The sequence below is a fragment of the Lygodium microphyllum genome, chromosome 24 (assembly GCF_053477565.2).
Source record: "Lygodium microphyllum isolate KBCC chromosome 24, Lygodium_microphyllum_v1.1.10, whole genome shotgun sequence".
Taxonomy (NCBI): Eukaryota; Viridiplantae; Streptophyta; class Polypodiopsida; order Schizaeales; family Lygodiaceae; genus Lygodium; species Lygodium microphyllum.
The window spans coordinates 121251577-121267531 of record NC_141158.1 but is presented as its reverse complement, the minus strand read 5'-3'; the positions used below and the strand labels follow the sequence as shown (position 1 = coordinate 121267531).

The 15955-nt window shown below is 42.6% G+C and overlaps 1 protein-coding gene across 1 annotated transcript; it reads left to right on the top strand.

Moving 5' to 3' along the window:
• Positions 1-12837: 12837 nt before the first annotated feature.
• Positions 12838-14426, top strand: LOC148015590 (uncharacterized). The gene has a single exon (XM_087665442.1). It carries the CDS (start codon positions 12848-12850, stop codon positions 14141-14143), a length of 1296 nt encoding a protein of 431 aa, XP_087521568.1. The 5' UTR covers positions 12838-12847; the 3' UTR covers positions 14144-14426.
• Positions 14427-15955: the final 1529 nt, after the last annotated feature.

Below are 15955 nucleotides of genomic sequence, written 5' to 3'. Positions count from 1 at the left end.
TGGACTCTTATACATAAGGTTCTATTGGATACACCTTACAGAAGCATAGTGAGCTTGACACATCACCAATAAGACAAGTGTAGGAAGATCTATAAGTCATCCCGTACTAAAGTGACACAAGTTGTTAAGAAAGGTTTTTATATAACAAATGTGAAAACCCTCTCATGAGAATGATCATGCTTGATGGTTCCCTCGTATACACAAGTATAAGCATATATGGACTTCGAAACCACATATTGTTAAAGACCTCTCATACGCCATTTTTGAAGTTGAGGATCAAAGAACTACCAAATGTAGATAATGAGCTCAACAACATAGATCAATACTGCCAAATCCCAAAAGAATCCGTACAATAGGATCCAACAAGGAAGGGTCTCTCTCACTATATTAGGATGTCCCTTTTACACCTCCATGCATGCCCTCTCTAGTTGAAAGCATGTAAATGTAGAGACTTGTAGACTAGAAGATCTCACAACGCTCTCCCAAAGGCATGTGGTTGGCCATTAGGGAACCAAGAAAGACACCAAATAAGAGCACTACCATGCATAGCATTAGGATTCTCTCTTGTGCCCTCTCTAAGTGAGAGTAGAAGAAGAGGAAGGCATTAATCCTTGAGAAAAATGGTAGTCATGTATGGCTAAGGAGAACAAAGGAAAAAGCTGGACATGACCATCCATGACAGATGTGGGACGGTGCAAGCTATCACCTCAAAAACTTAATAATGGCCATCTTGTCACCACCATAAGGGATGTCGATCATGATTGATGATGTAGCATCAAATCTCCATCAGAAAATTCAGAGATGATGTCCAAAAAGTGATTTTCTTAAATGGCACAACATGCCAAACAATCTCTCGTAGACCACAATAAAGGACCATAGCACTCAACCAAAGATCCATGAAAAATTTCAAATAGTAAATGAAGAATAAATTGGAAATGTAGTCATAATGGATATGAGAAGCAAAAGTCACTAAGGGATATATGCCTTATACCGACGTTTAAAGCGACGAAAATGCAAACAACAAAATTTGCCCCCGTCATCACAAAAAGCGTCGTTATTGGAGATGCCATAGAACAGTTGGTATTGGCGTCACTATCAACGTCGCTATTAGCATCGTTATGCACGTTGCAAACCGTCGCTATCAGCGTCGGTATTGGCATCGCTATCAGCGATGCCAATACCGACGCTGATAGCGATGGTTTGCGACGTGCATAACGATGCAGCGTCGCTAATACCGACACTGATAGCGATGGTTTGCGACGTGCATAACGACGCTAATAGCGATGCTAGCAGTAAAATTTGCAATGCTAATAGTGACAGTAACAGGGATTTTTTTTTTTGTGGCAGGGCAGATAGTTTCTGCACTATTGTGTACAATGTGCTTGCAAACAAAAACAATGTATACTGAAATCATAAAACTAATACATGAAATAAATACATGATCACATAAAAAGCGATTGGTACAATCATGACAGGATATCACTAATACATAGAAAATGTCTACATAGATCAGGCGACTCAAAAATAAATGTGTGTGAGCTCCAGGGATCCAAGGGCGAGCTACGCATCCTCGTCCCCCGAAAGCTCATCCCGCCGCAAAGGAGCATCAAACGGACTCTACAGAAAAAGAAACAACACATCAGTCCACCATACAATAATGCATTCAAATATCTCATGGTAACTACGGACAAGAAAGATGAGTGACTTACAAGGCCGCCGCGTCTATACAATCGGTCGATCAATGCCCTGAGACCGTGCCTCTCTACATATCAAGTCTTAAGGCTAGTTGGATCGTGATTTGTAAGGGAGTGCTGCAAAGAAAACAAAATGCTAACTATTAGAAACATGATTGTCAATACAAAGAATATTTCAAAAAAACAAGCAAAACAAAAGAAAAACTTACAAAGTCCTCCAAATATGTCCTGTGGCCGCCACTCCCAAGATGATGGACCACTCTGGCCTCGAGTCGTGCCCTCGTTGCCTCGCGCTGCTGACTCCAACATCATGGAGAATCTGTAGCCTCCTCCCTCAGTCAGCGCCTTGATTGCCTTGCATGCGTCGGATCATCTATGTGACATGTATGCACACATGCAATCCATCATCCAGCCCGTAGAGAATCTATCTACTACGGCTGGCACCGGAAACTCCTCGTGCAAGGATGCTACTATGTAGTCCTTGCTCCCCTCTGGTATGTTCTTCCAATGATCCAAGATGTTGTGCCGAAAAACTTTTTGGCACAACTCTCTCATGCGAGCCATCACCCTCCTCCCCTCATCATTCATGATGATGGCTCTTGACCTACTATCGACTAGATATCCATAATCCCCAGGAGTCTGCCTAAGATGGGTCCTCTCCCATCTGCGTCCACGCTCCTGGGCATATCCAGGAGACCCCTGTGTATCCGGTGTACCGACGGGGGTAATATCTCTCGGAGTGGCACCCATAGAGGTGCCACCTGCTGACGGCTGCGCAAAAGACGGAGTAACTGGAGTAGGTGTCCCCATAGGTGTGATAAATCCTGGAGGTGACACAGCTCCAGCTAAACGATGAGACGGAGACACTACGTCCGTGTCTCCACAGCATCCACCTGAGCCACGAGAGCGAGAAGTTGCACCTGTATCCTGTGTCGACCGCAGGCTCACTTCTTTATATCTCTGCAGCATCCCCCTGATCTCGATGCACTCCCTCCCTCTGGCCCAAGTCATGAGCGTCAAGATCGTCTGCTCGAAGTCGAAGCATCCAATCACGTTGAAGCAGATCTAGCAGAGCACCCTGACAAAGACCGAGACAACTCGTAGTTTGGCATCTCTCTGAATCTGGCGATCTGGTCTGGAGACATGCCTGCGAAGATGTCCTGTAACTCCTCATCGCTTATCCCTCGACTCATCTTGAAAATGTCACTTGCACAGGAAAAAAATGATGTTAGAATAATCAATTTAAATCATACAAAGCACAGTAATATAAATCATTTAAAAAAATCTCACTTAAAATGCATATCTTATGTACCCTTATAAGCGATTGGTCAAAGAATTGAGTAAGTGGATGCTCCAAGTATGAAGTATCCTATGGTTCCATGTTAATCTCCTGACACAACTCCGCATACACTGGAAGGTTGATAGACATGTCACCACAAAAGAATGAGTCCGCCTTGTTCTCAAAGAATTCTTGGACTCCTATATTTCCATCATTGTTAGCCGATGCTACCTCCAAGCTTTTGACGGCCTCCATCCCTTGCAATATCGACCCCTCTATTTGCATATTATCTTCATCTATGCTCGGACGCACTTCGGGGGGTTAAATGTATAACATACCACCATCGAGGTTGTTGGGGGTTTGGATAGAAGATTACCTGTTCACAAACACGTACAAGAGAGTTCAAACCATCGTGACATAAACCATGTCGTAATACAATTAGCAAGCAAATGAGTCCATGCACCTGTTCACAATGGGCCGGCAACACAAAGGTGTCGCGCAAATCCGTCCATTTTTTTTCAGAATCTATTTTGAGAAATCCAGATGGACCTCGTTGAACTGTTGCTCCAGCTCCTCCAAGTACCACTTTGAACCACTGCATATCGAATAGTATCATGGAGAAGCTACAGTAATCCACCGTAACAATACTTTGCAAGTTCCCAAAGTACTCCATCTCATCCACAACCGTGTTTGGATCCGTTGCTCGTCGCCGGCTCTCTTGCTCAAACCTTGCCATGATACCACAGTCCATTGTGGAGCGTATTTTGTCAATACGCTCCACACGAAAATGCCGTCCACGTACCACGCTGCACTATATATTTTGTACTGTACATTGAAACACTCAAATTATATGTCACATATAAAATTTAGATACGATAGATTCTAAACCCCTCATCACCTTTGGACTACATCCCCTCGAGAATTCCCACTCCTCCATTGAGACCTCTGTCCCTTCACGAGACATTGCGGTCAAAGCTCCATGCAACCATCGTGTTGACATAAACCACGGCATCTCCTCCATACCTTCGGGATATCGAATCGGTCGATGATGCGTACTACGTCGGAATTTAGCTCGCGCTTTCTCTCGATCTTGCCTAGCGATCTGGTACTTGGCGAGCCACGTCTCCATAGAGGCATGGTGCAACATACAAAAGCGATTCACCTTCTCTTCCATTGAGGCATCCATTCTTTTCTCTATCCCATTTCCAACCACCACATCTCCAGTCAGTCTATCATCGTCCTTCAGCGACCATAGCATTTCATTGTCTGGTTCCACCGTTGGTAGCCATTGTGAAATATGCACTAGTGCCTCAAACACTAACCAACCTTCGGCCATGCTACCTTCTGGCCGAGCTCGTTGTCGCACAAAGCCTTTCAAGGTTTTCATGAAGCACTCCAAGAACAACATCCATTGCGTATGGATAGGTCCAGCAATCTCCACTTCATCCACAAGATGCACAAGAAGATGGATTCTTATCGTGAGCATGCTGGTGGGCAGGTATTTCTCAAAGAGACAGACCGTCTCCACTGCTCCCCGCCTCGCGGATTCAATAGAGGACGTCTTAATCTCCTTCTATGAGATCCATTGCACCAAAGTCGACAACTTGTAAATGGCCCCGCGTATTTCTGGAGTAAGACATCCTGCGATCGCGATTGGTAGTACAAACTGCCACAAATGAGAAAGCATTATGAATAATGGCTACATTCCAAATAGCAAAATGCCCACGCTAATTATAATCCATTCGCAGTACAAACCTAACATATCTTATGCCACTCATGGGATTTTAGCCTTGATAATTGGCCGTCTTTAGAAAATGCGGACCTGAGAGAATGCATCATACCCGTCGGAGTGTGGATAGACTTGATTACTTGCTTCACAATGCGCTCTTCTTTAGTGGACAAAACCCAAGAAGTGCGAGGAAGCTGCACGTGACCATCAGCACTTGACTGCGGCCAAAGCGCCTCCATCTTACTTACCTCCTTCAAATCCATTCGTGCCCCTATAGTGTCTCTCTTTCCTGTGATGTGGTCCCATAATAAGCTGCCCACATTCTTGAAAATATGCATGGGATCCAACAAGTGGTTGACCTGTAAGTGGGTCCAATATGGCAACTCGTAGAAAACTGAGAACCGCCGCATTCCATTTGGATGTGATTCCGCGTGGACCATTTTCAGCTCGTACCAGCTTGCGGTATTCATACGTGTTGGAGGTCGTCCAAGGAAACCTTCCCTGAGTTCATGATCCTCCGGCAAGAAAGTAGCATTTTCTTGATATACCATCTTCTTCATGGTTCGTGACCTTCGGGAGTCTAACTGTGGCCTGCACAATGGACATGGATGATAACCTAAGGTAACCAAACCTGTTCCAACACCACGACCCAGTGAATACTTAATTAAACGAGATAAAATATAGATATTACTAGTGAGAACGGAGGCCTGCTCACCTGAGCACTCTCCCAATCCCGGAAAGTCATGCATCGTCCACATGAGAATGGCTCGAATATTGGCTGATCGCCGACTATTGTGCTTGCTCATATCTTGCACAATGACCCCCTCCTCCCACAAAATCTTAAGCTCATCGACTAATGGACGAAAATACACGTCCATATTTTTTACTTTGTAGCGGCCAGGGACGAGCAAGCTAAGGATGAGATGTCCTTTCTTCGTAGAAAGCCATGGAGGGATATTGTAGTTAACAAGGACTATAGGCCACACACTATAAGAAGTTGAGCTCAGATCGAATGGGTTCACGCCATCCATTGTGAGACCGAGCCGAAGATTCCTTGGCTCTCGGGCAAAGCCTGGGAAGGTAGAGTCAATGTGGCTCCATGGACGCGAATCCGCTGATATTCGTTGAACTCCATCCGTGGACCTATTCTGCGCATGCTATGTGATGGTTTGCCCTTGCAAGTCCTGTCGATACCTGTGAGCACCACACTTTGGACATGTCTCCATAGTCTCGTATTCTCCTCGAAATAGACAGCAATCGTTGATACATACATGGATGTTATTGTAGTCCATGCCAAGCTTCCGTAAAACATGTCGTGCATCATCACGAGACTCAGGCATGGTATTTGCAGGTGGTAATATATGATATTTCAATAACTTGAAAAAAATTATAAAACACCTTGAAAAAGCACAAATGTTTGTAATAATAGTGCCGAAAAAAAAAATCAATGAAGCGTATGTACAAGGTACCTGAATAACTCGGTCACACTCATATCGCTCCACCCGTATTTTGCTTGCACACTTAAGAGTGCAAGCGGTGTTTTCAGCCGAGATACTCAACACCCATCATATAATGGTATGGATGATTCCTCTCTAAGCAGATCAGAAGTCTCGACATCCATGGGAATCAATGCATCAATCATTGCCTCCATCTCAGGCTCCAAGATTGATTGTAGGTCTAGAAGGTTGCATGTCTCCTCTGGCATTGACGGTATAGATTGGCCTTGTGAGTGGTGGATTGGCTCCTGCACTCCATCCATCGCACGCCCACGTACTCTTCTAATTGGCCGCAAAGGGTGCACTCCCCCTTGGGACGAGACATCACCTCCCTGGATAGAAAATTTGCCAGCAAGACCCAATCTTATTGTATATGGTATTCAATTAGCTTGTGAGTACAATGTATGATTGATATTAACTTCAAATTACCATTTGTTGAAAATCCGCAATCGCCTGATCAATGATCTCAGATTGAAACTCACCAAATCGTCGCATGTGTTCTATAGACAATCGACATTTTCGTCTAATTGCCAACTTGCATTGAGAGCAAGGACATGGGACATGCTGATTAAGATATGCCTTGCGATCTTGAACAATAGGACCTTCTTCGTTTTCCATCTTGTCTACATTACAACAAACAATTTAATGACTTGTAATACAATTTGGAAAAACCCTTCACCCATTGTTTATTAGAGGTCACTTATACTTCTCGAGATGTCTATTTGATGTGAGATCACTTGGGATGCTATGTCAATGTCTTGGCATGCTATTGTACTAATTTGAGCACTCATTTACTCAAGTTTATAGAGGTTTTCACTTCTATAATAAGTAGGGTTGAATGCTATTTTGTCAGAGAAACTTCATGCTTATTGCTTGTTGATGCTTATTGATTACTTTGCATGCTACACTAATGTCTATGGTTGATGCCATATACTTGGCCATGCTTTAGAATGCACTTGGATTGAGATTGAAGCTTAGTCTCATTGAGTTTGACTGTCACTTCTCACATCAAGCATTAATTTAAGACACTTCATGCCTCTTATCATTGGATGATACATGAGCCATTTGTTAGATATATTATAGTGAGACAATAGGACTAATTGTGACATGTACATGCTCTCTTGATACTCATTGGATGCAGTACCCCTATCGTAGGATGGTTTGATGTTTTGTCTTGGATCTAGTACTTATATCTGTCATAGTGTTGTCAGTGGTATTTATATGCTTCTAGGCTATGTATTGAGCCTTAGTGCCCTCTCTCATTTCCTTTTCTCTCTCCTCTCTCTCTCTCATTTTTTCTCTCTCCTCTCCCTCTCTCATTTCGTTTTCTCTCTTCCTCTCCCTCTCTCATTTCATTTTCTTCCTTAAATGTTTTATTTGGAAAATATCTCCCTCTCTTCCTGCTAGCTTTCACTCAAGAGGTCCTTCCATTTAAATGCTCCTAACACTCTCCAATGAGTTGCATTTAGATGAGTTACATTGTGAGTTCAATTTGAATGCAACCCATAGGGTGTTTTATCAAGAGAACTAATTTCATGTCGTAAGCAAAAAAATTTCACTAATTTCTTTCCTAATACAATTGATATAGACATAACTAATCCTCCATAGCAATCATTAGACATAACAGTAGGCATAACTAATTTATTTCTTAATGCGATTGATAAACATTGGACATAACTAATCCTCCATATCAATCATCAATCAATGCAATTCGAATCTCTACTACAAATGATTAGAGAGTTTTTTAATAAAAAATTGAGTTGTTGATTTCTATCTACTCTAATATACTCAACCAATCAAATCATCATCTCAAATCAATTCAGCCTCACAATCCAAGCATGGCTCCCTCAATTGGTTACGCCACTCCATTTTGCAATCCATCCATTCCTCAAGTACTCCAACAAAGAGAGGAAGCATAGAAAAGAAAGAGGGATATCCCAACCTCATCTCAACTCCACCTCTCACCCTCCAAATTGTAGAAGAAGAAGGGGAAGAAGAAGGGGAAGAAGAGAAGAATGCAAGATAGGAGAGAAGCTTCACTCTTCTAGTTCCTCACTTAATTCCTCTCTCACTCTCACTCTCCCTCACCCTCACCCTCACCCTCGCCCTCAATGTGAAGCATAAGAAGATAGGATACAAGGAGAGAGAAGAGAGCTCTCAAGTTTGCACACACAAGAATGATCTATGTATGCATCATATGTTAATTTGAACACTTCAAAAAAGTGAATAGAGAGTTTTGTCCACAACCTCTTCCATTTCCTCCCTCTCCCTCCCTCCCCCTCCCTCTCCCTCTCCCTCTCTTTCTCTCTCATTTCCTCTCCCTCTCTCAATATATATACACAAATTATAAAAGCAAAAGGGAGAGGGAGAGAGAGAATGTACTCTCCCTCCCTCTCCCTCTCCCTCTCTTTCTCTTTCTCTCCCTCCCTCTTTTCCTCCCCCTCCCTCTCCCTCTCTTTCTCTTTCTCTTTCTCTTTCTCTCCCTCTCTCTTTCTCTTTCTCTCCCTCCCTCTCCCTCTCCCTCTCTTTCTCTCTCATTTCCTCTCCTAAACAAGCAAAAGAGAAAGAGAATTAAACCCTAAACAAGTAAAAGAAGGAGAGAATAGACTCACAGATGAGATATGGCAAGGGTTTGGCGGCTCCTCTTCACGATGAAGGCTCCTCCTCTCCTTCGCGAACGACGGCGGTGGTGGCGGCAGCAAGCCTTCTTCCTCTCCCTCTCTCACGACGGTCGCTCTCGCTCTCAAAACAATAGATGAAAAAACGCGAAATAAACCCATGCTCGGTTTCGGCCTGTTTTTTTTTCCTGTGGGGCATCGCTATTTGCGTCGCTAAACAACACAAACTTCAATGCATATGAACACGTCTTAGAGAAGAGAAATAGCTACTAATGTTTATGACACATGTGAAACTTCTTTCAAAGGCATGAAGTGGTCAGACAAGGTGAATGAGCTATAGCAAAAGCATTGTGGACAAACATGATACTAGCTCGACATGCATACTTGACATGCAAGTCAAATGCGATAGCAAGCACCAAATGCCCCAAGAAATGTAGTCAACCATCCCCTATATAATAAAGGTCAAATGTAACATATGTTGATTAGAAACTACATGGAGGTGCATGCCTAACCAATAGGGCAAGCACAGAAGGAAGAAGAGTTTATGGCTAGAACCAATGTGGGACATTATCACAACTCTACAGAAACAGAATTTGTATCATTTTTCATTAATTTGTCTATATAATGATTTATTAAATTTATTTTCTTTGCACTAATTAGATATAAAGAAAAGTGCATTGGAGCTGGCCACCACTGATGAGTGGTCACAGGTTATGGTGGACCCACGCGGTGGGTTAGAGAAAATATAGTTCACACTTCCACCTATATGGCCCGATTGGACGCTTGTGACCAAAACCCACGCATATCAGGGTTAGACTCGCACACAAAAAAGATTGATGCCTTGAAGTGTGGGCTAGATCCACCAGAACAGACAGTTACAATCAACAAGATGGCATGATCATGAAATGCTTGTATAATGTGCATGTGTGGGCTGAAAGCTTGAAATGCACATTTCTTTGCATACGAAAGTCACATGAAGATTCGGATACCGTTTTTGCGATGTACATGGAAAAAGCTTTCATATGACACCCATATTGGGGGGATCCCTAAATTTTAGGAGATCCCTAAATTTTAGGAGCCTCGAATTAGCCTAAAAATGCTAGTCCTAAAAAATAGGGATGTCATTCTAAAAATAGTAAGTTCTGTACTCTGACTGTGCTTACTAAATTTGGTTGTTTCTATTCTTGACAGTATTCAACCCAAAAAGGAAGGCCATAGAGAAGAGACAAGTGTCAAGACACTTGTCACACAAGTTTCCAAGTGTCCCACCACTTGTCACATCTCATGACATGTGGCTGGACACTTGTCTTGTGCTACTCCACTTTCCCCTTTTGTACTAGCTCTTCCCTCTCCTATAAATAAGAGCTCGTTTTTCTTCATTCAGCATCATTTTTCTTTGCTGTAAACTCATGTACAACACCCACAGATAGCCAGAAACTGGCCCCATCCATCCCCATCATCATCCCCCACTTCTCCATTATCAAATTCCTCCATATTCCCTCTTCTATCACTGTTGTTTTACAGGACAACAAGCCTGTAAATTCATTATAGCACCTCCTTCTCAAGCTCTTTCTTCCATTTTAGCAACAAGAAGCAAGCCCTATCTATGTACTACTGTTCAACGATGGAGAAAGGCTGATTTCCCCTCTTTCTTCTCTCATACTGTAAAGAAATCAGTTCTTATCATTGCATAATAGATAAAGCATGTGTGTTTGTACATCTTTGCATGATCTTGTGAGAGTGAGAATTACTTCTTCTCACTCTCAGGTTGATTGTAACTGAGCTCTTCCCTAAGGGACATGGGTTGAGCAGAAATACATTCCTTCGCCGGGGGGGGGGGGGGGGGGGGGAGTTTTGCCCATCTTCAACCCTCAATCTTGTCTCCATTACTTTTACATTTTCATGGCTGTAATTTTGTGAGTAATTTTCATTTTCAGCTTGAAGTGTTCATTCTCTTTTATATTAAATCTAAAAAACAAGCGAATATCATAATTGTTAAGCATACTACGTTGTTCGGGGCGTTTACAGTGGTATCAGAGCTTTTGGCTCGGTCCTCACCCCAACACTGATAGTACTTACAATTATAAGTTTATTTGTTTTCAGCCCTTGCATTGAGTGCTTGAGCATGTTTTCAGCCCTTGCATGGTAATTTGCAATCTCAAAGAATCTAGATAGAGCCAAAAACACCAAAACCCACATTAGCACAAAAAACTCAATACTCAATGTATCAAAGATTAACAAATCTAAAAAGACGATATAATCTCAAGATGATAAAATGCAAAAGCAGAACCTAAGTTCAAAGAGCATAGAGATGAAGCACAAAACACATAAAAGCATAAATAATAAAGGAGAGCAATTGATTTAGATCCACCCTTGTGTAAGCAAAGAAAAACAATACCCATCATCATAGCACGTAGAAAGCAAGATCACAGCAACCTCTCTGTGTATCCACCATGAGCAAGGATCTCATACCCGAGAACATTTGAAACGACATGCAAGAGTATAAGTGAACCCACAAGGGGGAAGCCCACATATATATAGCCATAATCCAAGTATGCACACCTCCCAAAAGTAACGCAAGTGGCCCATGAGAGTGGTAGCTCAATCCTACTGAGGTGGATATATGTGGAGCACAGTAAATCTCTAACAGCACCAAAAATATCCACCATGCCTTAAGAAACATTGAAATCCGTTTGAATTAGGAGGTGGAGGTTGGTCTATGATCACTTTAACCTCAAGGATGTCTGTGGCAATGCCTTTTTTGGGCAATGTGCCTTAAGATGCATCCATGTTTTAGGCATTTCAAGGGGGCTACACAACTAGATATATTCACTATATCTCTCAAAGATGATTTTTTATTTCAATTAGGGGAAATAAGGCTAAAAAGGCCCTTTAGCTTAAGAGTTAAGGACTTTCCTACTTATGTCAAGATTGTATATATAGTATTCATCTTTTCTCGATAATAGAAGCACCAAATTTAGGTTGTACAAACATGTTCACTAGCTAGTTAAGCTTATGGTGAAGCTATTGACATTTTATCAACAAAGGCACCTTTTCACACTAGTCTAGATGGAGTAGGTCCACATTTTAAAAAAAGGTATGCCAAAGGGTTTGACACCACCCAAATTCAAAGTTCATCAATGGCAAAAATCAAGCAAACCTACATGGGAGTTCACTAAATTACAGCTAGAGGAGTCACTCTCTTTTGAAGGCCTTTAAAGATTTTGAAGAAGTGGCATATCTATTTTGAAGCCCTCTATTTTGAAGAAGTCCTACAATGTTGGATAACAACAAGAACTAGAAGTAGTTAGAGTCAACAAATTATGGAGGGTCAATATAAGTGAAAATTTGTTAAAGCAGGTCTTGAAGGATCTTTGGACCATGTGCCTCCATCCCCAGTAAAAAGGATGGGAGCTTTTAATCAACCCAAAAACTAAAAGAAAGAGGCATCACTAATGAGCTATGCTCATGTGGTGAGGAGGAAATTTCCATATATATATTCTAGGATGTATGTAAGGTCACAAATGTCTGGCAACAATTGAGGCATAAGCCACAGCTAAAGGGAGATGATAAGGATGCCATTCTGCTTGTGACTTTTGGCCATCATCATATGATGAAAGGCGCTATGCTTTTTGGTATGCAAATTGCATGTATTTTTTTCATGGAATCCGAATGGGAAACTAGAGGTAGCAAAGAATTCACACGATTGGATCTTGAGATCAAGTGTGAAGATATTTTGCCCAAGGTGAAGTGGTTTCTTAGCATGTCAAAGTATGTGGGGGGAAAATTAGCCAAAGGGAATTGGAAATTGGACTAAGGCTTCTTGCCTAAGATTCCCTATTTTGTAACAAGTGTTATTCTTTACTATATTGGAATATCTTTTCGCGTCCAAAGATACTAAGCGGTAAGCTCAAACAAGACCGACTGCACGTCTACCCAGTTAGTTTTAAATTAATCTATTCGCGTATGTGTATAAATAAAATCCCATTTGATCCCGAATAATTAAATGTTGTGGAGGCAACAACCACAAAATGACAGAAGATCCGATGGTTGGAGACTTGCTTTGCCTGAACGCAGGAGTTGACGAGGAGGAGCGGGAGCGACAGGATGACGGCGGGATATGGCCTGTCGAGCTGAAGCCTGAGCTATGGAGTCGCCTGCCCTCAGAGATCCTCCTGCACTCTGTCTTCCCCTGCTTGCCCTTCTTCTTCCTCTTCAAGCTGCGCATCCTGTCCCGAGCTGTCTGCGCCCATCTCTCCTCTCGCGCCTTCTGGCGCCTCTGGTTCCAGCGCAGCGGCCGCCGCGGCCATGCCTCCGCCCCATCCTTCCTCGTCCTCGACGCATTCTGCGAACCGTTCACTGACACGGACCCCTGGGGCAGCGGCGGCTATAGCCCCCCTGTAAGCCAAGAATATTTAGCTTTCCGGTGGCTCAAGGGCAAATCGATTCATTCCGTGCCGCCTCTGTCTTGTCCCCTGCGGCCGCCTCCACCCTACTCCGACCTCGCGTGGTGCCTTCTCCCCTCCTCGCTCCCTTCTTGCGTCGTCCTGTTCTCCCATGGCGGACTGTTATTGCTCGGTCATTCGGTGGGGTACTACTACGTCGTATGCAACCCCATCAATCGGTCTTACAGGAAGATTCCGGCACGTTACTGCGATGACTCGGTCCTATGCGACTCCATATCAGGCCCCAGCTTCATCAGCATGGGAGTAGATGCGGACCTTGGCATATACTGCATCGCGGTGGGGTTTTTCCTGAGTCGCGATGAAATCTGGTACCAGGTGTATTCTTCCAGGTCAGGGGAATGGAAGACTGTCCGGGGAAGGGTTTTAGATCACGCTTCAGGTTTTCTCCCTCTCCAGCGTGCTTGCTGCATAAGGCATGTAGTCTGGTCAAGGACCACAGGATGTATCATGGCATTTCACATGGAAGAGCAGGTGCTATCATGTGCTCCTACTCGCTTCAGACGTCGCATTGTCTTTCCCAAGAATGGCGCAGTTTGGAAAGATGCAGAGGGGCTCAAGACAGTTGCGTTTTTTGGCAGGCGGTTTGGGATATGGAGGCGAGGGTATGATCTGCACTCAGAAGAATGGCGGTTGGCCAAGGTTCTACCCCCTGAGGCTAGCGAGGACATGGAGCGTCCTGAATTCGGATTCTATTGCGTCAAACTCTATGATCGCATATGCCTCAGCACTGCCTCAACTTCAAGGAGAGTGTACGTTTATCACCTTGGGTTGATGACAGGCAGATGGTCGAAGCCTTGTCCCTATGCTTTTCCACTTCCGGAAGGCCATGCATTTCTGCCTCGCCCAGATGTTGTAGCTTGACATCCTCTCTTGTATAATGGCAGCTTGCCCAACACTTCTTTTTTGCAGACCATGACATGTAAACAGCTGTGTACTGCAGTCACTCAGCCTGAAGCATACTTCAGAGTGCAGCAGGAGTCTTGCCATGCAAGCTGCTTTAATGAGAAAGATCGCTATGTTGGACGAATGTTCTGTTTCAGATTTTGCTTTATGATAAGCGTCTAGTATTTATGTTGAGGACCGTTTTTTGATGGTTAGGATGGCATTGAGAGAAGCACCTCGGTTCTTATTTTGAGAACCTTTTCTTAATTGGTTAGGATGGCATAGAGGGAAGCATAGGCTTCTTCTTTTCCCTTTGGGGATGGGGTGACACAAAGATATCCAAGGAATGGCATGATTGATTTTGGCATTATTTATTGTTTTACCAAAGGTCGTAAGTGCTCTTGATGGCAATGATTTTGGCAGAGTTCAAATGCTTTTTATGCAGTATTGAGCTATGCTTTTAAGCTTGCTTGATATTGCGTGTATAATACAAAGAGATGTCCAATGTGTGATACAATTGATCTTGGCATTAATTGTTGTTCAACCAAAGGTTGGAAATACTCCCAACAAATGGAGTTTAAATGCTAGTTTCATGGACTCAAAGCTATGCTTTTAGTTTTGCTTACAGTAGCATACACAAGAATAGGACATCATGAATGTGCTTCTTTTGTTATAAGATTATAAGTTAGTCCTTTTTAGACAGTGCATTGCCACATGCCTCTCTATTTCGCAATGCCATATTATGTTTGATTGCATAAAACAATCTTGTCTTCTAATTTAATCTTCCGTAAAACTTGATTCCACCTAAAACTTGCCACAATTAACAACCATAAAAGGTTCTCATTCAAGTATTTGAGCATCTATGAATTTGAAGTCTATGTGTAGCTCGCTATTTCTAGTTATAATAATAGCTAGTTGGTGTCTTGGCATTCCATGTCAACCTTGGTAACCATGCTTTGGGTGGCCTATGTCAATATGAAGCTTGTGAGATTGCATGACTTTGAAGTCCATGTGTAGCTCGCTATTGGCCTAGTTATAATAATAGCTAGTTGGTGTCTTGGCATTGCATGTCCACCTTGGTAACCATGCTTTGGGTTGCCTATATCAATATGAAGCTTGTGAGATTGCGCCTCTCAAATTTATTTGCAAAAGTAGACAAGTGTACAATTATAATAAAAACATGTAGCAAGCTAGCAGTAATGCATCTCCAACACGGTTGCTTTTGTTTGCTCGGAAAAACACAAAGTACATGGGGCAAACCTTAATATTTTCGCAATGGCATTAGTCGCACTATCACATGCTTGCTTTCCATCACTTATAAATACAAGGGGCAAGGTGGAACCTTGTGAGCTTTGTAATAATATAGATTGCATGAAGTATGGGTAGCAAGTTATACACTCTTCCTCTCTCATTTGATTAGGCTCACATATGGATTAAAGTTATACATCTGTTTATAATAACCCTTGTGATTTTGCAAGGGTTTAGAGTTAGTATGAGATCCATTATGTCAGGCACTTTTAGTAGTTAGTATTTGAGCAATAATAAATCATAATGTTACTTATTTGATTGTGCTATATCCTAATATATTAGTACTTCAATTGTGCATACATGAGCGAAACCACGACACAAACATTTTCACTAGATTGATTAATGCTCTCTCTCCTCCTCAATTGATTAGGCTTACAATAACCGTTGCAATTACTTTGTAGTCTCTACAAAATGCAGCTTTATATTGTATTATTTAGTTAATCCCTCCAAGGCTATACCATTCGATACTTGAAACTTTTAGAA